Source organism: Zalophus californianus, chromosome 5 (assembly GCF_009762305.2).
Source record: "Zalophus californianus isolate mZalCal1 chromosome 5, mZalCal1.pri.v2, whole genome shotgun sequence".
Classification (NCBI taxonomy): domain Eukaryota; kingdom Metazoa; phylum Chordata; class Mammalia; order Carnivora; family Otariidae; genus Zalophus; species Zalophus californianus.
The window spans coordinates 79,943,826-79,967,940 of NC_045599.1; the positions used below are offsets into that span (position 1 = coordinate 79,943,826).

The 24,115-nt window shown below is 33.6% G+C and overlaps 1 protein-coding gene across 1 annotated transcript in view; it reads left to right on the forward strand.

Annotated features, from left to right (window-relative positions):
* Window positions 1-24,115, forward strand: part of PPIP5K2 (diphosphoinositol pentakisphosphate kinase 2) — a 70,274-nt gene that overhangs the window by 39,424 nt on the left and 6,735 nt on the right. Inside the window, 12 exon segments of the mRNA XM_027605988.2 lie at window positions 560-593; window positions 596-686; window positions 1,241-1,355; window positions 6,826-6,933; window positions 7,023-7,139; window positions 8,812-8,979; window positions 11,308-11,481; window positions 12,759-12,831; window positions 14,390-14,509; window positions 15,399-15,461; window positions 19,153-19,293; window positions 22,819-22,944. Coding sequence (XP_027461789.2) covers window positions 560-593; window positions 596-686; window positions 1,241-1,355; window positions 6,826-6,933; window positions 7,023-7,139; window positions 8,812-8,979; window positions 11,308-11,481; window positions 12,759-12,831; window positions 14,390-14,509; window positions 15,399-15,461; window positions 19,153-19,293; window positions 22,819-22,944 — 1,330 coding nt within the window.

Consider the following 24,115-nt stretch of genomic DNA (forward strand, 5'->3'; position numbering starts at 1 on the left):
AAGTTTAACTCATAATCATTATTGAAGTCATTAAATTTGATGATTTCATTACATTTTTTGCTTACCACTAGGTAAGTCTTTCAAAGCATTAGCCAAAGGCTTTTAAATGATTTGTTAGCCTTTTTAATCTTTGACATTCAAATAAACAAAATCTCATGGTTTCATTTATATTTCTTTTCATAGATTTGACTGTTGTTCTGTGCTTTAGTGTTTGTGTCCTTATCCATCCTTTTAGGATTGTTTTCTACATTTGAAGCCTTATGATTGAGTTGAACTACTGTCTATAAAGATTACATTCATTCATTCATCCTCCTGTCTTCAGAAATTACTCGCTTTTTCAGTTCTTACCAAAAAAAATCTTTCCAATTAAACTTAAAAAGTTTTAAGATAATATACTTGCAGTTGCAAAAAAAATGTAAACTTGGAAATTTGCAATGTTCAAAAAAAAAGCTTAATAAAGATATTTGTCTCTTACTAGAATGTTTTAAATAAGCTGTACATTTGTTAGAGTGCTTTGTCATTATACTCTTTTTCTAATATCATGTATTTTTCTGCTCAGGAATATGGTATAACTAAAGCTGAAAAACTGGAGATTGCAAAGGCTACTGTACTCCTCTAGTTAGAAAAATTCGCTCAGACCTCCAGAGGACACAAGATGATGACACTGTAAATAAACTCCACCCTGTGTAAGAGACCGTACTGGTATTTTAAGTCTATAGGGCGTCTGTTTTTGCATACTTCAAATCTAATGTTCCTATGAAGAAATCAGGAATGTATTATTTAGTGCACTGTGGGTCGTAAGGATTACCTAGATAGTCCCTAACAGTTAACTTCCAACCAAGGTTCTTTAAGGGCTCCAGACTGAGGAAGAACTGAGATGAAAGGGGATATGTGTCATCTTTCACATGGGATCACTCAGCAGCATAAAATATCTGTGAGCTTCTTTAGGGCTATGACCTTTGTCATTGCTATTAGAGGAGTTAAAATGACCTATTTACCATGAACTTGACTAATATTAACTCTTTTTTGACTAATCTCAGAGGTCCCAGTTAGTTCTAGTTAATCTTCATGTTAGAGGAATATCTCCGAAGATAACTCCTCAGTTGTGGTTGGAAGAGGGATAGATTTACCTATTAGGTCTTTACTTCTAGTAAGATTAAATTCCATTTTACAAAATAATTTCAATACTCAAGGTTTGACTAGATGGTTATGTTCTAACATTGTCTGCTGCTAACTTTAGGTATTCCAGAGGTGTTCTGTCTCCTGAACGTCATGTCCGTACCAGGTTATATTTTACCAGTGAAAGTCATGTACATTCTTTACTATCTATTCTTCGCTATGGTGCCTTATGCAATGTAAGTAGAATAAGTTATTCCAACCTACTTAAAAAATATGTTCCTTGAATTTGTAATCAAATCACTAGCACCAGTTTTTTACTGTGGCAATTTCAATAATTGATCATGTGTCATCATTTCTCAAGCAAGGGTCTACTATATACCAAGCACTGTGCTAGATGTTGGGGATAAAGACATGTTCTCTTCCCTTTGGAGAAGTTTAAGCAAACAATAACACAAAGTATTTTAGGTAATGTTATAGGCTGGTGGTAATGAGATAAAGAGAAGCTGATGAATCTGAGTTATTTAGGCGTTAGAAAGAAGTTGGTGTTTGGCTGGATATTTTGCCTCTCATCTATCATTAGTAATGAGTCATACCAAAATTTAGCTTAATGCAACCGCAGTTATTTTTAACTCCCACAGTTTAAAGGACTGACTGTGATATATTTAGGCAGTTTCACTTGGGTTTCTGATGAGGTTGCAGTTAGACAGTGGTTGGGGCTTGATTCATCTCAAGGCTTTCCTCTCATATCTGGGTGCTTGATGCTGTATGTCAGCTAGAACTTCAACTGGGATTGTTGACCAGAATACCTACATCAGGCCTCTTGGTGTAATCTGCTTGCTTCCTCAAAACATGGTAGCTGAGTTCCAAGATTGAGTTTCACAATGGAACAAGGTGCAAGTGCAAGACTTTTTATGATCTAACTTATAAAGTAACATAATATCACTTCTACTGAGCTGAATTGGTTGAGGCGGTCACAGAGGTTCATCCGGGTTCAAGGGATAGGGAAATAGATCTTACATTACTACGTGCCTGGAATGTCACTGCCACATTGTAAAATGAGTATTGGGATTAGATACATTGTGGTGGCCATCTTTGGAAAATAAGATCCATCACAGTATGTCTGTTGGCTACACAGTCCATATTCTCCATATGCAAAATTCACTTAACCTCTTATCCAGTATTACCCATCTTATTTTATTACATCATAAACTTGACATTCCAGGTTTATTCATCTAAGTCAAGTCCAGATGTAGATGGGACTCCTTGGACACAACTCCTTGAGTGCTCAAGAGCATTCGATCTTAATTCAGAGACCTATGAACTGAAGAAACCAATTATCTGTCCTTCCAATACCCAGTATACAGTGGTGGGTTAGGCATAAGGTAACTGCTGTAAATAAACTTTTCAAAAGAGGGTAAAACAGAAGGTACACTGTAGTCACTATAGTCACTAGCAATTTTGAAATCTGCCCAGGTCCATGTTGCCCATTCTTTAATTAGCGCTCTGTCATACTGCCAGGCAGTTATTTCCAATGGCTCCATGGTTTCATAATTTGGGGTTCTTGATTGCTTCATCTGGGTCATCCTTCCCTTAAAATAAAAAGTAGCTCATGTTTGCTGTTGAATAGTTTGTCTTCAACCTGCTTCCTGCCCAAAGAAGTTTGGGGTTCCAGAGGTCTGTTTATTTTTAGTTGAGGGTGATTAATTTAAAAAAACAAAACAAAATGGAGTAATTTAGAATATACTGTATTAAACACATCAAACCCAAAGATCTCTTAAGGATAAGCCATTTTTCTACCTTGGGTTCCCTATGTGGGTTACTGAGGGATGGCACTTAGCAATCCGTACTGCTTAATACTGAGCTTCTGAGAGACATACTCCTAAGATCCTGAGAAAGTCTTTTGTTTCTTTGGAAGATCTGTGAAGCACCTCATTACATCTTTTGGAGGTCTTAGCAAGTGTTTTATAATTGCACCATGTTTTCATGGCAGAATCTTGTGTTTTCCTTTCTTCTCAAAAGCCACTTGTTAATTACAGCATTATTTGGTCTCCAAAAAGGCTGGGAATGAGAAACCGTTTTCTTTTTGGACCAGCAAGCTTCTTTATAATTGACAATTTCCCTGTAGCTTATCTCTCTCCTAGTTTATCATAGGCAGTGAGAAGAATCTTGTGACATGTTTAGTACTTGTCCTAGAAATCTCCAGAGCTAGTTCATTAGATACACTTTTTATTTATTTTCCACTGTCTACAGGCTAGTGTTTCTACACTTTATGCCCTACATAGCAGGAGTTCATTTCCTGTAGCTTCCAGTAACCTTTTTTCTTACCTTTATATAATCCCTCACCAACAACCTCCTCCACCTGTTAGGCTTTTACTAACACTCTCCTTGAGACCCTTCTAGTGCTCACAGGTATGGAGAGTGAGAAAGAAAAGAGTCAAGAAAAATTCCCGTATCTCGGGCGCCTGGGTGGCTCAGGTTGGTTAAGCGACTGCCTTCGCTCAGGTCATGATCCTGGAGTCCCGGGATCGAGTCCCGCATCGGGCTCCCTGCTCAGCAGGGAGTCTGCTTCTCCCTCTGACCCTCTTCCCTCTTGTGCTCTCTCTCTATCTCATTCTCTCTCTCAAATAAATAAATAAAATCTATAAAAAAAAATTTAAAAAAAATTCCCGGTATCTCTAATGTAGATAATTTGGTAGATGATCCTACCATTCACTGATAAAAGTAACACCTGGGAGGAAGATCAGGTCTTAAGAAGGAAAGTAATGAGTTTAGTTTTAGACAGCTTGACTATGTTCATAGGTGAGGATAGAGGTTTGACTTAAAGGTATAGAGGAAGCCAACATACTAATGACAGCTAAGACGGTAACTAGTAGTAAGATTCCCAGGGAGTTTGCATGTGAAATGATAAAGAAGATGACATTGTAGGGATTGGCCATGGAAGTGATAATTTACAAAAGAGACTTAGAAATTTTAATATCTTGTTTCTTGGTACACCCAAACCATAGATTACCTAGAATACAATGTCACTCTATTATATATCAAAAGTATATTTTCATCCATCTTTAAAATAGCAAAAAAATAAGAATTTTCCTTCAATTTTCTGTGTATATATTGGTGTACACATCCATATACATCTGTTAACAAAGTGGGTCTTAAAATTCAGTTTTGTTTGACCTTTTTAATAAAGGGCAGTTGGATGTATAATAAAGATTTGTTACATCTCTTGATTCTTAATTTTAGTATTAGCCTTGATGAATAGTTAATATTAAAGTTACCCTAAAGTTATTTTAGCCTCTGTTCTCATCAAATTTTCTCATTCGTATGTTCTTGCCTCTTGTTTCAGTTTCTTTCTTTGTCCCGTTAAGGAATACCAAAGTGACATCCTTTGCATACATATGTGCATTAGTTGAGCTTTAATAAAAGAAATCATTAAAAAAAGATGCTTAATTAGCAAGTCAAGAACTTACATATCCAGTAGTAATGATGGAATTGTTTTTGGGGAGAAGAACTACATCTCTTACATGGTTCCTTTTTGACTTTCTTACACTTATTTAGAAGGTAGAAGAAGCGTGGAAGATACAGGAGCCAATAGAACAAGCCTGTGGAGCATTATAGTGAGCAATGGATGAAATGGCAACAGATAAGATTGGAGAGCTAGTGCCTTGAGAATCCTAAGGAGATTGGGAAGCCATTTTTAAGTAGGGAAGTAAATGGCTTTGGTTGCTGTGTGGACAGCAGATAGTCTGGAGTAGAGATGAAAAAACCGGTTAGGAAGCTCTCTCGCAGTGATCTGAAGAAAGAATTTGGACTAAGATAATGGTAGTAGAACTAGAGCTTGTTGAGTATATATTGCATTCAACTACATTTTTAAAACAGAAGCTGAACAATTCCATTCTTTTAAAAATCTGCTTCTAGGATTTCAAAAAAAATTATTTTTCACATTAGTAAATACATGTAGTGTCTTTAATATCAATATGATGTCCCATTTTCTAATATAAAAAATAAATTTATTTGAACCGTAAGTCATTATTGCAGTTCAATGTTATCTTTATAAGACCCTGTGACTAGTATACGTAAAACCTTGTTCAGTCTCCCTCCAGTTGAAATTTTTTATTTTTCAGTGTGAACTGGGTAAAATCTAGCTCTCCATAATAGAATTTTTCAAAACGTATTTGTTAAGGAAACAAGATTATAAGTACGATTTCAGGGAATATATTTAATAAGCCTTAATTATAAAAAAGATTTTTATGGATTCTTGCATGTTAATTGTGCTCAGGAAGATGCTACTAAATATTAATTAATTTCATATGTTCATTAGAACAGACCTAGCAGAACCTATAACTGCAACACTGAATTAGAGATTATTAGATTGTATTCTTATTAGTATAGGATCACAAAATCTAATACATCCTTTCACCTATTGAAAATTTTTAGTATTTAATTTAAATCCATTATTTATAGTAATTCACATTGAGACTCAAATGCTATGCTAATATTTTCCCTTACCAATTTTGAAAAAATGCTTATACATTTTGGCACATATACCTCCCCCAAATACACAGGCAAACATACGTGAACACATACAGATGCAGTTTTTTCTCTGGATTGTTGCTTAGGTTGGGAGTAGCTACTTTAATGCTTGGCATTAGGGCATTTAGAGGTGTGGATAGTCCATTTATTAAAAGATGCTAAGCACACATGGAAGAATACAAATTATATGATGTATATTTAACTTTACTCTTCTAGAAACTTCAAAAGGGGAATGCTTCCTTAGAGATATATAATGTCTAAATTTGAAAAAGAATACATCTGGTTTTGGGTTTTGTTTTTTTAACAGGTAATCAACATGTGGTCTTGTAAGTTTAGGCTTTTGTGGGTCAAATTTCATTTTTTAAACACACATAAAGTCTAAAATACTGTATACTCTTAATGCTATGCAAAAAATTGTTGTGTGCATTTTTTTTCTAAAGTTTATGATATATGAAATGAAGGAAAGTTATCTGTGATGTAGACCCTGTTGCCCATTGACTGTAGACTTTGTACTTTAAGTAGTTTTACCTTTTCAGATAGAATTTTCTACTTTGAATATTTGTAGTACATGTTCTCTAGGATCCCTTTCAGTTCTGATGCTATATGATTATATGTTCAATGATTATCTAAATGAAGATGGAGGAGCAATGAAAGAGATGGTAAGATTAATAGAGCTTACATATGCCACCTCCTGCTGATTATTTTAAATACCACTGCAGTATAACAAGGCATATTTCCTGATAAGCATGTATTACATACATGATACTGGGAAAAACAGCTCTACTCTTATAGGTTAGTATTCAGTTTATGAAGCATGATTCCACAGTGGGTACTTTGGGACTTAAGGTTAATGACTCATTGCCCCTTACCCTCAGAATACAATTGTGGTTTGTATTTATTTCAAGAGATTTTTATTTTTACTTTCTAGAAGCTATTTAAAAAGTTACCATTAGACTTTCTAATACTGCTGATAAAAGATTTTTAAAATAATTTACCTAAACATAAGTAATTTATCAAGACTTAAATATAGTTGAGTTATTTTGAAAGGTTGAGCATATACATTCTTACCTTATTTGTGTAGTATCACTCAGGACTAAACAAACTACCATAATGAAAATAAAGTGACTTTCAAGTAAAGTGAAATGAGAAAATGCTTACCATATACCTTTTGTTCAGGAATCAAAAGATGAACAGTGGAAACGAGCTATGGATTACTTAAATGTTGTCAATGAACTCAATTACATGACTCAGATTGTGATCATGCTTTATGAGGATCCTAACAAGGTAACAAAGAGTTTTAGATTTGTGTGTATTATCAGAAGTAAATAAATAGCCTGTAGTTTTTCATTTTGGAAATGTTCCATATTTCTTAGGATCTTTCCTCAGAGGAACGCTTTCATGTTGAATTACATTTTAGTCCAGGAGCTAAAGGATGTGAAGAAGACAAAAATTTACCATCTGGCTATGGATACAGACCAGCTTCAAGAGAGGTAATAAATACGAAACTCTCAGTCTGAATTTGGTTACTATAGTTGTAGAGCCACATAAGATTTCTATAAGAATTTCCTGTTAATGTACCTCAATTCTTATCTCAACTACTAAGTAGCAAGACGGTATAAATTTCTTTATGTATGATTTGGGCAGACAACATTTCTAAGCATACAAGAATTTTATATTTTATTTAGTTTTTTTGTATTTTTAAGACCAATATTTAGAATGCTTAACTATAGTTTTGGTTCCGGTTTTGGTTGTTGATTACTTGAGGACTAGTGCATGGTAAACAAATTATTGTTATTTTAATCCTTATACTAACCTTACAAAGTTAAATATGTATTCAATTTAAAACTTTTTACTAAATTAAAATTCATATTGATAAATCAGTGTATAGCTTAATGATGTATTACAGAATAAACACTAGTATAAAACAGCCAGCCAGGTTTTGGGTAGAATAATATCATTCCAAAAGACCCAGTTGTGCCCCTCGCTATCACAACCTCCCTGTCTTCTTCTCAAAGATACCTACTATTATGAACTTTAGCACCATGTTTTAATATGCCTATTTTTGAACTTTTTATAAGTGAAATCGCAAAATACATGCTTTTTGGGAGGTTGGGGTGGGTTTGGCTTCTTTCCTTTATTATGTTTATGAAATTTATCCATTTTGTTCTTCATTTTTGTTGTCATGTAGGATTACATGGCAACAATAAATATAAATAAATACAGTGCAATGTGTTCATCTCTTCTACTTTGATTATTTATTTGTTTCCAGTTCAAGCTATGAAGATGAATGCTTTCATGAACATTTTTGTACAAGTCTTTTGGTGAACATATGTACACATTTCTTTTGGATATACATCGAGGAGTAAAATTGCTAAGTCATAGGGTGCATATGTTCAAGTTTAGAAAATACAGTCAAATAGTTTTCTAAAGATACTGCCATATCCTTGTCAGCACTTGGTATGATCATTGTTTTTAATGTAGCTATTTTGAAGGATATATAGTGGTATCTTGTCGTGGTTTAGATTTACATTATCCTCATGACCAGTAAGGATTAGCAGTTTGCATATGTTTATTGGCCATTTGGATATGCTTTTTTATGAAGTGCTACCAGCATGGTGTTGAATAGAAGTGTTGATACTAAACACTTCATTCACAGGGCGCCTGGGTGGCTCAGTCAGTAAAGCATCCGATTCTTGATTTCTGCTCAGGTCATGAGCTCAGGATTGTGAGAGTGAGCCCAAGTCAGCTCCAGGCTGGGCGTGGAGCCTGCTTAAGATTCTTTCACTGCCCATCCCCCCCAAAAATAAAAATAAAATAAAAAAATAAACACTTCTTCATTCTCAAACTAAAGTAAAAAGTAATGTTCCAAAGAGAACTTTTTGGGATTTTGTCTGAGATTACATAAATTCTGCAGATCAATTTTGAGGGAAATGAACTTCCAGTAGTAGATCCTCTAGTCCAAGAACTTGATATATCTCTGAATTTTTTTAGCTGTTTTTATAGACTAATACTAGGCTGTTGTAAAAATCCAATTAATATTGATTCATTTGAATCAGCCTACTTGTGTATGTGCTTCAACTGACTTCACCAGTTGGTGGTTGAATTTGTCATAAGAGACTCTTGCTTTATCTGAATTTTATATATTGTATTCTTTGCCTATAGAATGAAGGCAGGAGATCTTTTAAAACTGATAATGATGATGAACCACATACTTCTAAAAAAGATGAAATTGATCGTGCTGTGATACTGTTCAAACCTATGGTATCAGAGCCAATTCATATACACAGGAAGTCTCCACTTCCAAGACCTAGGAAGATGGCTACAAATGAAGTAAGTATATGTGTCAGAGCATGTTTTTCATAAAATAAACTAACTATATTTTAATAAAACAGAAAAGAAAATACAGCTTTAATTATGGAGCTTGGGAACCTAACAGATTTTTAATTGTCAACTTTGCCTCTTTTTCTAATAAATATTTTTAAAATACAGAGGCCATTAAAAAAGAGATTGATTTAAGAACCTGTAGCTTTATGTATAATTTTCATAACAAAGTTGAATAGACATAGTAAAATAAGACCTTTCTATGAACTCATCTATTTTCTTGTCCTGTCACGTTAGGTTATTCTAATAAAGAACTTTTTTAAAAGTCTGATTTAATATGCAGAGAATAATTTTCACCTGAAAGTAGAGAGGAACTGCCAGAAATGCTTCAACAACGACTGATTCTAATGACACTGTAGATTAAGATGTGAAATTCTAAGTTGTTAGTCTGATTGCAAAAATCAGTATAGGAATTTGAAAATTTGAAGAGATATTTGAAAATTTTACCTTTATTAAGATCTACAATTAATAAGGCTAATTCTTGTGTTCTCTAGTAGAATAACATTTAAATAACTACTAAAATAAGATTTAACAAGAAAGCTGAACAGTTGGAATGTAGCTTGTTAAGTAAATCTTTAACACCAGTATGCATTTTTATACTTCAAATACCTATATTTTGGGTTATCTATATTCTCTATAGGATGATTCTCCCAGCACTGATTGAGATTAGTGCTTATAAATGTTTTCTAAATGCTTGAGTAAAAGTATAGAGCAAGATTTTAAGCTAGAAACAACCATCAACTTTTAAGTTAGAAAAATATTTTTGTTAATAATGAAATATGCCAAGTCATAAGAGTTAATTATAACATTTAACTAGCAGTTGGTGAGTAAGAACTTAAACAACAAAACAGAATTATGCTCATTTCTGTTACCTCAAATTATACAAACAACAGTGCTTTATGATTCTCAAATTTCAAATAAATATGTTACCCAATTTGACAATTATGTATAGGAAAAACATCCATCAGTAAAGAGATTGTGGTACTTTTAAAATGGAAATTGTATACTAGTTAGGGTTTCTATGATTGTGATATTGTAAGTTAATTATAAAAAGAGGATGACTAACAGCTGTAGAATTTGGGACTGTGTTCTAGTATAGCTTAATTTAAAAATGAGAAATCTGGGGTTATGTTCAGGTATCTTTAATTTCAGAAAATTGGGAAATGACATTAATATAACTTAAAACTACCATCTGTATAAGGGCAGTGATTTTGATGTTGAACAAAGCAATCTGCAAATTTCAGATTGTTCAAAATTTCACCATTAAACTTTCTTCTGCACCCCAAAAAGCTTATAACACTGATACAGCCAAATGTGTTGTGAGTCTTCATTTTGCAACACATTTGTATTTGTAAAATCAACAAAATCACTGCCCTTTGTTAATTCTTAAGATGCAGAACACATTTATAAACCTTCTTCTCATAAATACTTAAATAGTTGCTTTCAAGAGATTATTTCTATGCCATGCTAAACTTTTACTTCCATAAGGTAAATTATTCAAGTAAAACCTTGAAGACTTTTTCCAGCGTCCACCATCTCCATGGATATCAGAAGTTTGTACTTCCAAAAGACACACAGAGAAAAAGACTATTCTCTTCATTTTGTGCAAGTAGATTTTACTCTGTCCTCACTGTCTGAAACCTGAACATGCAAACATGTAAATGATAATGTTTGCTGCATGTTTTGCTTACTGAACTCTATAAATAATCTTTGGAGGGGGTAAACAAACAAATAGCTTGAAAATGGAGATAAGTGCAATTTGAATCCATCTTACCTCTTTTTATAAGTGTCTGGCAGATAGGTTTTCTTTTCTACATCATATAAATTGAAACTTCTCTAACCCTTTGCACAATTCTTTAGCGCTTTGGGTTGGAAGGTTACCCAGTATAGCACAGAATGTCTTGAATATTTAAAATTAAGCAGAATACTTTTATATTTTAAAAGTTGCTAAGACAGAAAAGTGTTAAATCTTTCCAGCTTTAAGAGAGAAGGGACAACTATTAAGCAGTATAAATGTTTTTTAAATTGAAGATAAGGTAATTCTTACAATTGTTATCACATACAATTAGATTTCTAAGTCATTCCTATGAATTTCTCAAATATTTGAAATATTTGGCTCCCAAATTACTGTTTAATAGTTTTTTAAAAAATTGATAAACAAATGCAAACAAACTGTATTTTTTTTTCTTTCTGATCATTTGGCTCTGTTGTATCTAACTTTGCATGCTCTGCTTTTTTTTTTTTTTTTTTTTTTTTTGCCCCCTTTCTCACTTCCAGGAAGAGAGCCCCCTGAGTGTGTCTAGCCCAGAGGGTACTGGTACCTGGCTGCATTATACCAGTGGTGTGGGTACTGGGCGTCGAAGACGCAGATCAGGGGAACAAATCACTTCTTCCCCTGTCTCCCCCAAATCATTGGCTTTCACATCCAGTATTTTTGGCTCATGGCAACAGGTTTTTAAACTTTACTTCATTAAACATTTTCCTACCCGCATTCAGAGCAACAAACAGCTGTCTTTGAGGACATCTAATCCCTTATATTTAACATCAGAGTAAATCCTTCTGTATTTTAATTTTCAGTTCATTTAAAAATGCTTGTGATACCTGACAATATTTGAGAGAAAGAAACCTCTTACATTGCATGTGTTTTAGGATTTTTACTAGGAGGGTTTTAAATATCCAGGATTTAAAAATTAATAAATTTTCCATTCCTGGAACTTTAGTGTGTTAATAAAAAATTTTAAAAAGGAAAGAAATCTTTTTTGGCATGGTTGTTCTTTAAAACATTCAGAAACAAAATTATGTAATTTGATGGTAAGAAAATTTAATAACCTTTTCCCCCATAACTGAAAAATTAGATTCCATTTGGAATTTGCTGAGAATATAAACATTTTTTAAAATATCAAAATTTATGTGGTCCTGTGTTAATTAGCGGGGTACACCTAATATTAATTGTTCTCTCCCTCACTATTCCATTATCTGGAAGTATCTAAGGGATACATACAGTGGGGGTATTTTGAATTGTATAATATTTTAATGCTCTCTTTATATGAGGATGCAATGTATAGGTGCCCATCAGTAATATGGGTCAAAATAAAAGGACTTCAGAAGGACTTTCTGTGATGACATTTGGAAATTTAAAATACTAGGATTTTTTTTGTTTTTCTTGTTCTAAGAATGGAAGGTCTGCTGTTACACATGACTTTTCCAAGAATTTCAGCAATTTCCTTTTGGAAATAGAACGCATTTGATTATAGGAAAAGGGATTATGGTATCCATTAAGGCTGTGAATATTTAAAGGTTACTCTGATAAAGCCCGTGCATGGATCAGTAATTGTATGGTGACCTCAACAGTCTTTGTCTGTCTTTTCTTTTGTTTGTGATTGTTTTTCCCCCCTTCAAATACAGGAGCTGTTTAAGAGTGGGCATTTGGCTTCTTTTAAGAGTGAAATTATATCAATCTATTAATTGTTTCTTTTCATCTGTCTTATTTCATACATGATATTTCATTCTGAATGCCTGCTTCGCACCACTTCATTGCAAGGACTTCATATGAAATGGACTCCCTTCAGAAGGGGATCTTGCATGATCTTTCGTGTTTTATGTATTTCTACTAATATTTATCATACAGCTTATTAACCTTTGTCTGTCTGGAACAGGCTGCAAATGAAGTATGGACTTTTGAATTGATTTTACTGTTTTACCTCATATATTTTGCTTTCCTTGCACAGGTTGTATCTGAAAATGCTAATTACCTGCGAACACCAAGAACTCTTGTGGAACAAAAGCAGAACCCTACTGTAGGTATGTGGTCTAAAGGAAATTATATTCCAAATCTTCTTCAACTCACTCTTCCGCACACATGTAAAACTCGTCAGTGATGAAAGCATGACCAAATGCTATGCTTTAGTTTTTATTTAACATATACTAATTAAAAAATGTTAAGTTGTACAACTCAAAGTAAAAGTGGCAATAAAATGAACAAGAAATAGCATTTAATTTGATTTATAACTGTTTTGACTGTCTGCAGTGTAAACTACTTAGTCCAATTTGCCAATGCTAGTTTTTAATCTTGTATTCTATAAATTAAAATCCCAAAATATTTAATTTAGGAAGGAAACGTCATTTTTCCCAGTTGATAAAATTGTAAATATGCTATTGCCTACTAAAAAGAAAAAAAAAGAACCTTCTTTTCTGATAAAAAAAAGTTTTTTTTTAAGTGGGGAATGTTTTAAACCCCTTCTTGGTGTATTAATTTTTCCTTTTGATTATCTCCTAAGGAAAACCAAAGCAAAACTAATGCCTAGGGGCAGTTGTTAGTCATTACTGACCTATAGAACATAATTGGTTCTTTGCAAATAGTGTTGCAAAGCAACATTATTGAAAAAGACCTTTCTAAACTTACTAGTTTTAAGCTCATTGTTGATAAACATAATGGCATAGTATTTTCTCTATAAATAGTTGTCTAAACAGGTTTAATAAAAGCATAAATAAGGTTCAACTATTTATGTACTTTGATCTACATACTAAGTATATGAACTGTTTGTTGATGCCTATTTACTCGAGGATCTTCTTTAGTTAATTACATATAGCTTATGTTGATAGCTTTTAATATTCCCACATTGTCTTCCTTTATGTATCATAATATATTTGATAGAAATTTATTTAAACTTTACCAAGTGATAGAAGTTTTCCTGGGGTATAAAGACTTTTGCTACAAATTAAGCATCAGTTTATACTGTGTTTTATTTGCTAATAACTGTGTTTTATTTGCTAATAATGTCTTATTACTTAAGATCTGAAGTCATTTAAGTATTAGAAATTTAAGGTGATTTTGGCCTGGATGACCTACAAGGAATTGTTTTCAAATGGTCTTCTCACAGATTAGTAAGCTTTAGTTTGCTTTATTTCATAACATACATTGATGATTCTTAACTCAGGGTATCAGAAAAGATTCTTCATTTTAGGCATACATTAAAAAATATGATCTGTTATGACTAGATTTGTGCTAGGAGAGGTTTCTTATATGACCTGTTCATGCAAACTGACAGAATCCCTTACCAACCTAAATTAATTCCTAGTAGTATTTTTAATACTTTTAATATGTATATTTCTAATTATGGGGTAGATATATTATTTTCCTCAAAGGCAACATTTTATCCAGTGTTAAATAACCCTCATTTGTACATATGACAAGTGGTAGTGGTGATTATTTTAAAGTTGACATTACAAGCGAATTGTAAATCTATTCAGGGCACTGCCAGATAAGTGTGGTAAGAGCCATGTTATTGCATGCTGCATGAATTCCCAATGTGAATGGAAGAACACCCGTTGTGTATGTATTTTCTCTAACTCCCATCAGGGTCTCACTGTGCGGGCCTGTTTAGCACCTCGGTGCTCGGGGGTTCTTCAAGCGCACCTAACCTACAGGATTATGCTCGTACTCATCGTAAAAAGCTGACTTCTTCTGGCTGCATAGATGGTATGTGCACACATGCACACACAGATTCATATAGACACCCATGCACACACCCATGAGCATACAGTACTTCTCAAAGGCAAGCCTACCTCCACTGACTGATTCAGCTGGAATCCTAGTACCCTTTGGTGACACCTAGCGCCTAAGTGACAGTCACTGCTCTCTTAGCCATGGCTTGGATCTGTGTTTCATCAGAGTTAGTTGTGGTTAAACACACAGTACTTACTCAATGAATAGTTTGTTGAAATGTGAAATTTAGAACTGCATCATATGTATCAGTCTTTTAGACAGTCGGTAAGCCATATTATAAAGAATAAGTCTTTCTTTGATCTTTTAAACTTTTGTTCATTGTTATCCCTCATTTTACTTACTAATAGTGATCTAAATGAAATAAAGTGAACCGAATGTTTATAAATAGAAGAAAATATTTTGGCAATATTTTTATAAAAATAAACATAGCATGAGAATGTTTTAGAATCCCTAGTTGGAGAGCCTCTCATTCTTGTTAAAGTACCTTAAGTGTTAATATTCAGATTGTCTTTGGAGGCTCATGGAATCTTGTGCCTTCTGTTAATAGGAGTGTTTATTAGCCCTTTCAGGATTAGCTTTATTTAAAACTTTTTCTCATGTATCCACAATTTTGCTTAAGTCAGTAAAACATGGATTTACCAGAATTGCTGGCTCATCCTGCTTTTCTTTCTTTTATATATTTCATTAAACACTTTGCCTCTATCATCAAGCCATTTTACTTTTAACCAGTACCCTCTCTCATTCCCTTCTGCATGTCACCTAATTCTAACCTCCTTATATATTTGTTTTTTCCCTCTTTTTTTAAGTGTTCTTCTTTTGGTAGCTGTTACGAATTTCAGGTACCTGTTTTTCTCTTTCTCAGACGCCACACGCGGTTCTGCTGTTAAAAGGTTTTCTATCTCATTTGCTCGACACCCAACCAATGGTACGTTTTGCTTTTATTTTAAAAGATACTCCCCTGCTTCATCCTTTTTTATTTTTCTTTTATTTCAAACTGTGGGGTATACAGTATCATTCATTTCTCCATTCTTAATTTCAGTTGGCATATAATTCCAACTTACTCACCCGAAGCATTGATACTGTCTAGCTCCCTTTTTCAGCTATAATTTACACAACCATTTAACATCACTCATCAAACTTTTAAATGACCACAATGATGATGAGTTTTAATACTAAACTAGCATGTTAAAATCCCTTCTAATTTCTCAAGTGATCAGTCTACACAAATTTTAAAAATACAATTAGTATTCTTTGTTTTCTTTTTAAATCCTAATCATTTTAATGTTTTTTTATTTCTAATCCATTTTCTGATCACATGGTTGTTTTATTGAGTTACTTAATAAAAATACAGAGCCACAACTTGTCAAATAGCCAAATGAGATGTGTCTTTGAAAAGTTCTTGGGAACTAGGAGATGCAGATTTCACTGTGTAACATCATTTATCTATGGCTCTTTGTCATAAGCAAAACTCAGTTTGGTCTGGAGCACTCTGAAAACTTCATCTAGCATTCACTTTGTTTTCATGTGGCAATATGGTTTGCTATTGTCAAGCAACCAGTTTTTTTTTTGGTACCACTGCTTTTTGTTAAAATTTGGAGAACTCGCAATAGGAAGGAGACTAAGCTAAAAATCTAGAAAGCTAATTCAATTAAATCAGTTTCTGAGGCTGAACAGTGAAGCGTTTCGTGGCCATTGTTTATAAACTGAATCGTTGCACTATTACAGCTTTCCTACACAGAGCTTGTTCTTCTGGGACAAGAGGGAGTATTTGCTGATCATTTTTAAATAATTGAGGGTCAAAGAATTTAAAAGAAAACATACAGATTTTTGCTTTTATTCCAAATGAAGGTACTTTTATCCCCTGGAAATTTTTTTTCTTTTTGACTGCAAATAAATCTTTCAAAAACTCGCATCAAGTCTTTCAAAAACTTATATGAAACTGAAGAATTAAACACAGCTTATGGTCATTCTCCCCTTTCTGGATCCTTTAACAGCACACTTAAATAACAGTGTACTAAATACTTCCTGGAGGTGGAGTAAGAAGATCTCATCCTCAACAAGAGAAAATTTAGCCTTAAAGCCTAATGTGCTTTCCCTCCTTTGTAGCTCTTTAAATGCTACTTTCTGAAGAAAAAGATCCTTATTTGATACAGCTGCAGCTTCTAAAGAATCCACATGCATAAGAACCTCTTAGAAGAAAAACCAAAGTTACAAGAAAAACAGAAGCCACAAAATTCTAAGAAGAAACATTACAGGTTTAAGACTGACTATAGTCTTTATGCAGAATGCTTATGTATTTATAGCCAGTGTTGCAATTTTTTTTTTTATAGGAGGAATCTGTGTTTATTGAAGCTTTAAAAAAGAAAGTTTGTTAAATTTAACAGATAATAGAGTAACTTTATATTCCTTTGGCTAAGACTTTTTTTTTAAATGTGGGTTTTCCACACATGTGACTTAATGCATATAAATGCATTCCTTTCAACTCTAGAAATGTTTCTTTTGGGTTTTCAAGATTTTTTTTTTCTTTTTTATACTGTGTTGTCTTATCTGTCCTATGAATTGTCATTTGACTCTTTCACTTTTTATTTCCCCTAACTTTTATGTTATTTCCATCTTAATACATATCATGGACTTACCCCTCCCTTCATCTTTAGTTCAAGGAACATGGTGAAACAAGTATCTTCTGACAGTGCTTTACCTTATTTTCTGGGCCTCTGTGCAGAACACCTACACCTCTATAGGTGCTGGTCCGTTTCCTCTGTGGAATGTCTAGGCTCCAGTGGTATGTTTTTATAGCTTCTAAACATGACAGCAGGGTGGCTTTTTAAATTGCTGCGCTAACCCTTTCATTGTGCATTAAATACAGTTTACTAAAGATAAGTGGGGAAATGTGTCACCAGAGGAACTTGATTATGTTGTTATTTGCCTGTTAGAAAATCTAACAGGCAAAGGCAAGGAAATAGTTGTTATAAAACATTTACAAAACATTCTGACGAAAGGATAAAAAAAAAATCATCTTGTTAAGTTTAGTGTATTGCAAAGAAAGGGTTTGCGTGTATTTGCATGAATCTTGTACTTTAAAAAAACGTAATACTTGTGCAAGCCTAATTTTTTTAGTGCTTAATTCAGGTGCTTTAGCTGCTGTTACGGTATAGTTTCTGTTTTGTTTGTTTTTGAGTATATGTAATGTTCTGTCATGCTTTGGTTTGCACCTGAAAATCAAACATACCAGTTTTATAAACCTTTTTGTTATTTTCATAGGAAGACTAGATTCTCTTTCAACCATAGTTTCCCTACTTCAGCCAAGACTTAGGCGGTTCTCAGGTCACTTTTTCCTCCCCAAATTAAGTAAATATCAGCCAATGTTAAAATGAGCACATGCCTATTGAAGCAGAGAGCTTTGCAGTCTATTCGAGTTTAATTAATTTTTACTTTTTATTTAATAATTTTGGCCTTTATATAAAATCTTAATTTAAGTATTAAAAGTATTTTCTTTGGAGGAAAATTAGTTTGGATTTTGGAAAGAGTAGATGCAGAAGGACCTGTTATTTCAGTTGTGTATGAAAGCAATTTTAAAAGCCATTCAGTTGAATAAAGTTTAAATGAACAGGCAATTTTTATAAAAAGCAAATAACCTATATTCTATTTGTTTAAAAAAAGACCTGTATATTTAAGCATTTTTGTTTCACTGATGGTATTAATATATATGTGCATGATTTGTTTCATGAAATTTTTGTATTTCTGTGCCATTATTGAATGCAAACATGTCTGTATTTTGTATTGCTTTTTACTTGGCCTGACTTTACTCAGCTAGCAATTTCAACAATAGAATTATTGAGTTAATTCAATAAAGGTAGGTACAATGTGTTTTGAAATTTCATTTTCAGCATAAATGAATGAATGTTGTTTTCAGGTCACATTAGAGAGTATTGTAGGCCTTGGTATGACTAGAAAAGCTAATTTAAATGACTCTTCACAAGTAATTACAACATAATTATTCTTCAGTAAGAAGTTAATTTTAGCATTCTGGCATAAGGGACACATCATGGCATCAACTTATTCACCTATCAAGTAGACCTGATTTTTTATTTTTTTAAAGATTTTATTTATTTATTTGAGAGAGAGAATGAGAGAGAGAGAGAGCATGAGAGGGGGGAGGGTCAGAGGGAGAAGCAGACTCCCCGCTGAGCAGGGAGCCCAATGTGGGACTCAATCCTGAGACTCCAGGATCATGACCTGAGCCGAAGGCAGTCGTCTAACCAACTGAGCCACCCAGGCGCCCGACCTGATTTTTTAAAGTAAAAACTGAAACAATATAATGTTTTCTACTTTTCCCCCCAGGTTTTTTCTTTAAGTATCATTCTTAGATTTTACCAAAATATAGAATGAAATTGTGTGCATGCTGTACTATGTAATTACATTTAAAATGAAATCTTTGTCACATCTTGTTCCAATCCCATATTGCATAGCATCTGGTGTCATGACTTCAGAGATCTCATGTGTTTGCATGTGATAGATTGGAAAGACCTAACCCATACAGTCCTAAGCAGTGGTCGTCTTCCTTCTTAATTAAAGATTTTTTAAATATCCAAATTTTCTTCATTTCTTTTTTTCAGGCTTTGAGTTGTATTCCATGGTGCCATCTATTTGTCCTCTAGAGACTCTTCACAATGCCCTGTCTTTAAAGCAGGTGGATGAATTTCTTGCTTCCATTGCTTCTCCATCAAGTGAAGTTCCACGGAAGACCCCTGAAATTTGTAGGAAAATTATTTTTATTACTATTATTATTATTATCATTTTGTGGCAGTAGATATTATCTGAATATAAAAAGAATTATAACAACAAACTCAACTAGTGGTAGTGAATAGAATTTTACGAGGAAAGGGGGTATAAAGGAACATTATTTGGAATTCTTTGGTGTAATTACTATGCAGTATGCCACTTTTCTTGACTCTTCCCAAAAATCTTTTTCTTTCTAAAAAGGAAAGAGAAAAATCTAAGACCCAGCAATAGAAGTCAACAATATAGAGTCATGGTCTTTTTCCACATTCTTATCATGTGTCATTTTATAAGCTTTTTAAAAATTACAAAATATCATTTGTCATTAAACCCACACATGCACACATGTCTATCCCCACAACAGCTCTGGTAAGTAGTCATTCTGATTGAGAAGGAGCTCTTGACTAAAGAGAGCAAATTAGGACAAAAGGGTTTTCAAGTTATGTTCTTCAGAAAATATTCTGAAAAGATTCATTCATTGAAGAAAAGGGATTCATGGCTCAGTAAGTTTTGGAAACTGTATATTTATATCCTACCTCTCTTTGGAGAGATAGAGTTATATTAGTGTAGAAATAGCTAAGGTTCTTCTGTAAGGAAAGCTGTATACCCAGATTTTCCAAACCTTATTTTTTGAGAAAGCACATTTTTGCTGACACTTTTAAACATTCTATAGCACTCTTGTAAGAGACATCATTTTGGGAAACCCTTAGGGCTACCTTTTTGGGTGTGAGAAGTCAGCTGACTGCTGTCATTCTCAGCTCTATAAGATCCGTCAGCACACTGGAATTTCCAGTTTAGGAAGCATCCAGTTTGGGGAGACCATGCGCTGTTAAGGATCTTGCTGGGGCTAGTCATATCTTCAGAAAGTCACAAACTTTCAATGTATACCTTTCTCCTTTTCATAAGGTGCATACTGTAAATCTCTTTCTCTGAAGAATGAAATTGGAGGTCTGGGAGTGAAAGCCACTTTCACATGTTGCTGTTTTCCTCTTCCCTTTCTGACTACCACATTGTATGATTCTAGAGAGTTCTGTTCACATTGTATTCTGTCTGAATGGTGCCCCCTGCATTTCTGCAGTATAGTGGCTTCCCTTTTCTTACACTTCTGGTAGTGGAAGTCAACATTGAATCATTAACAGTAATGGAGAGATATCTGGGCATTCTAAAATACTTTTAGGAATGGTTTTAGGAAGTAGGTTTTGATTTCAAAATCTGCATGTGAATGTGTCTGATTCTGAGAACTGGTAATACTCCAAATGAAATAACTTTAAGCTCTATGAAGTCAAAGTTAGGAAAACGAAGAATGTTCATCTCCCTTTCTTCTCTGTTAGCTGATAGAATGGACAGTGCTTTTCCTCAAATTGCAGTAGAGAACCTGAATGAATTTTCGTTTACCCTTTACCCCCTTTATACTTGATGTTTCACTTCTTCCCTGGGGTAAGGATTTATAATCTTAAAATAGAGATGAAGGAAAGATTCTAATTATTAAATTAGAACTTAGGATAGATATCAATGCTATTTAGACTTTAGAAGATTTTCAGTGAATGACAAGGGAAATAGCAGTAATGACAGCTGTTTTGGGAAGAGAATTGTGGAATATTTACAAAAAGATCATCTTTGAAGTTATATTCTGTGATGCTGTTATATTATGTTGGCTTTATTTCTGTGGTTAATGAATTCAGTTCATCAGAGTGTATTATTGAGGTATATTAATGAAGGATATTAAATTCCTTTTCCATTTCAGGTTAGTCTTCTCTATATCATGGGTACAAGTTGTACCTCAAGCCCTGTAGCTCTTCTAAAATTTCCTGCCATTACTTACTAAGAGAACTAGATGAGAACGTAAATACAGTTAATGCAGTTCATAGAATTGGATAAACCTTAGAGTCCCTCTGGTTCATTGGTCTTCAATCTGTATTCCCAAGAGCTTTTGGAAGTTCCATGAGGAAGATGCTGAGTGGTTAGGCCTTATGTCTTGCATGGCTGCTTCAACCAGAGTATCTGTTTTCATCCATTTTATTTAAGATTTCATTTGGGAAAAATTTACTGTTTAAAGAAAAAAACTTAGACACCATTGAGGAAATCAAGAAATTAGTGATCAAGCAAGACTAAAATCCAGGTCTTCTAAAGTGTATGGTTTCTTTAAATTCTTTTTGAATAGTAAAGAAAATAGATGCCAATTATAATAAAAGTTATCTGAAGCCTACATTTTATACTGTAACTGCAGAATTAATAGTAATCACAGGATATTTACATTATTTATACTTAATTCCTTGCATTGTCAAGGAATTAGCATCATAATATAGACTCTTGATTTTGTGCTGTTTATAACAAAGAAGCTGACGTTGTTAATCCTCAGTCATTCAGAAAGGCTTTTTCCTCACTTAGGACAAAATTAATCAATTTTGTGGTAGCTAGTAGATAGGTACAATGGGACACTAACAGAATCAGATGGGGGGAAGCTGTGGAAATGCTAATTGGATAAGTTAGAGATGGAAGTTAACAGGATAAAATATAGAGGCAGGAAAGACTTAGTAGTGGTATAGTGCTTTACATGGTACTTTAGGGATTTTTTTTATCATTTGTGTATTATGTCATTAAACTTGGAACTTCTGCCATTGGGATTTATATTCATTCAGTGTAGACAGATATCAGCCATCTAAGGCACAGTTGTTATAATTGGTCCACATATTTATTTTTCAGAGACATGCTGTTTATTGCTATCATATCCTCCCCCCAAATTGCAGAAACAGGCAAATCTTGCTTTTTGTTAACTCCTCAGCTCCCTTCGGTTAGGAACTCAGAAGCTCGTTCTAGTAGCTCTCCTGCTCTGACCTATCCTTCCCCAGAGGAATTCGTACTTAAGAATTATCCCTACTTTTCCTTGTCACACCTCTTAATTGCCCCACTGTGATTAGAAAGAAAAAGAAATCTTTAAAATTCCCTTTCATTAAGATAAATCCTCAACTAGATAATAGAGGAAGACAATCTGATTTATTTTATTACTTATAATCTATTAGTTTATTCTTAAATATAATAGTTTAATAGACCATAATGTTTATAGATTAACTATCCCTGAATCTCTACTTCATATTTTTAAGAGAAAAAGAATTTGGGACCCTGTCTTTTTTTTTTTATTTTTATTTTTTAACCAGGCAGTAAAACTGTCATAAGCTCTCTGCCATTCCTTAAGAATCTGAGTTTCTATCAAGGCAGTATGAAATTATGTCTGTTGCTCTATTCTTGTTGGCATACCTTTGGTAAAGACTGTTAAATGCTTATTATTTACAGTAGAAACAGAACATCTCTTTGGCTAAGAGCATGAGAGAGCTTTTTATAGGAAAGATAAGATTTTGCTGCATTTACTCTATAAGCCTTACATTGTCTATTTTCTCCTGTAATGTATATTCATAAGTCCACTAAATATGTCATTAGAAATTTCTAAAATGTAAGAACTTGGCAGAAATAATCAAACTGCCTATCTGTTGTGTTTTTTTTTCCAGCCTCTACAGCTTCGCGTTCCAGTCCAGTAATGAGAAGAAAAATATCTTTAAATACATATACACCTGCAAAGATCCTCCCAACACCACCAGCTACCTTAAAGAGTACGAAAGCAAGCAGCAAACCAGGTTAGAACTGTGTGTGAATTTATGGATTCTGTACACAATTAAAGGAGTAATAATAGCTTGCTTTTTGAGTTTAAAATCTGTTTTTAGGAAGGATCGTTACAATTCCTAGAGTTAAAAATTGTTATTATAGTTTATTGGTGTATTTATATTTTTTCTCTGTTGTCTCTCCCACCCCTGTATCTGTTAATAAAATATATTTCATACTGATACTTTTCTGCACACCAACTTACGAACTTTTTGCTTTTCTTTTGAGCCTAGGCATTATTTGTCATTTTATATGAAATTTTTTTCTCTTTTTTTACAGTGTCTTAATTCCCCATTCGCAGTCAACTTTTTTGTTGTTGTTGTTGTTCTTTGTAAGATTTTATTTTTTAAGTAATCTCTACACCCAACCTGGGACTTGAACTCACAACACCAAGGTCAAGAGTCACACTCTACCAACTGAGCCAGCCAAGCGCCCCAACTTTTTTCTGTTTTTCCTTTTTGGCATATTTGATTATGTGATTGATCCTTCCTGAAATCTTATCTTATTCTGACTTCCACAGTGTACTTTGTCTTGGTGCTCTTTCCCTTTATCTGATTCTTCTACTCTTCTTGTTTGACACTCATTCTTCTTCCTACTTTCCTATGCCAAACAAGGACATTCAACGGCTCCCTTTTTTCTTACCTTACATTTTTTTTCCTTCAGAGAATTCTAGATAGCTCCGAGGTTTTGACTGTATCCTCACTGGAAGTCTCTTAATTCTTTTCCTCATGTTAGTGCTCTCAAATATTCTTTTGGTTAAGAGTTTGTGCTTGGGAGTGGGAGGAACCTAGATTAAAATCTCAGCTCTACTACTTGTTAGCTATATGATCTTGGGTAAATTACTTAACTTCTCTGATCCTCGGTTTCATAGTCATAAAATTAGGGTAATAGTGCCTCTTTTAAAGGTTGTCAGAAATGAATCCAATAATACATGTAAAGTACTTGACACACACAGTAAACACTCACTAAATGTTAGCTGCCATTGTTGTTATAGTGTTGTTCACTTCCCCCCAAATAAATCCCTTTGACATTCAGGTCATTTTTCTTCTTCAAAAATGTTCTCCCCTTACTTCCCACTCTTCAAACCCCAACCCAGCCCCCTCCAATGGTGATGTATTTATATGATTACCAAAACAAGAACTCCAA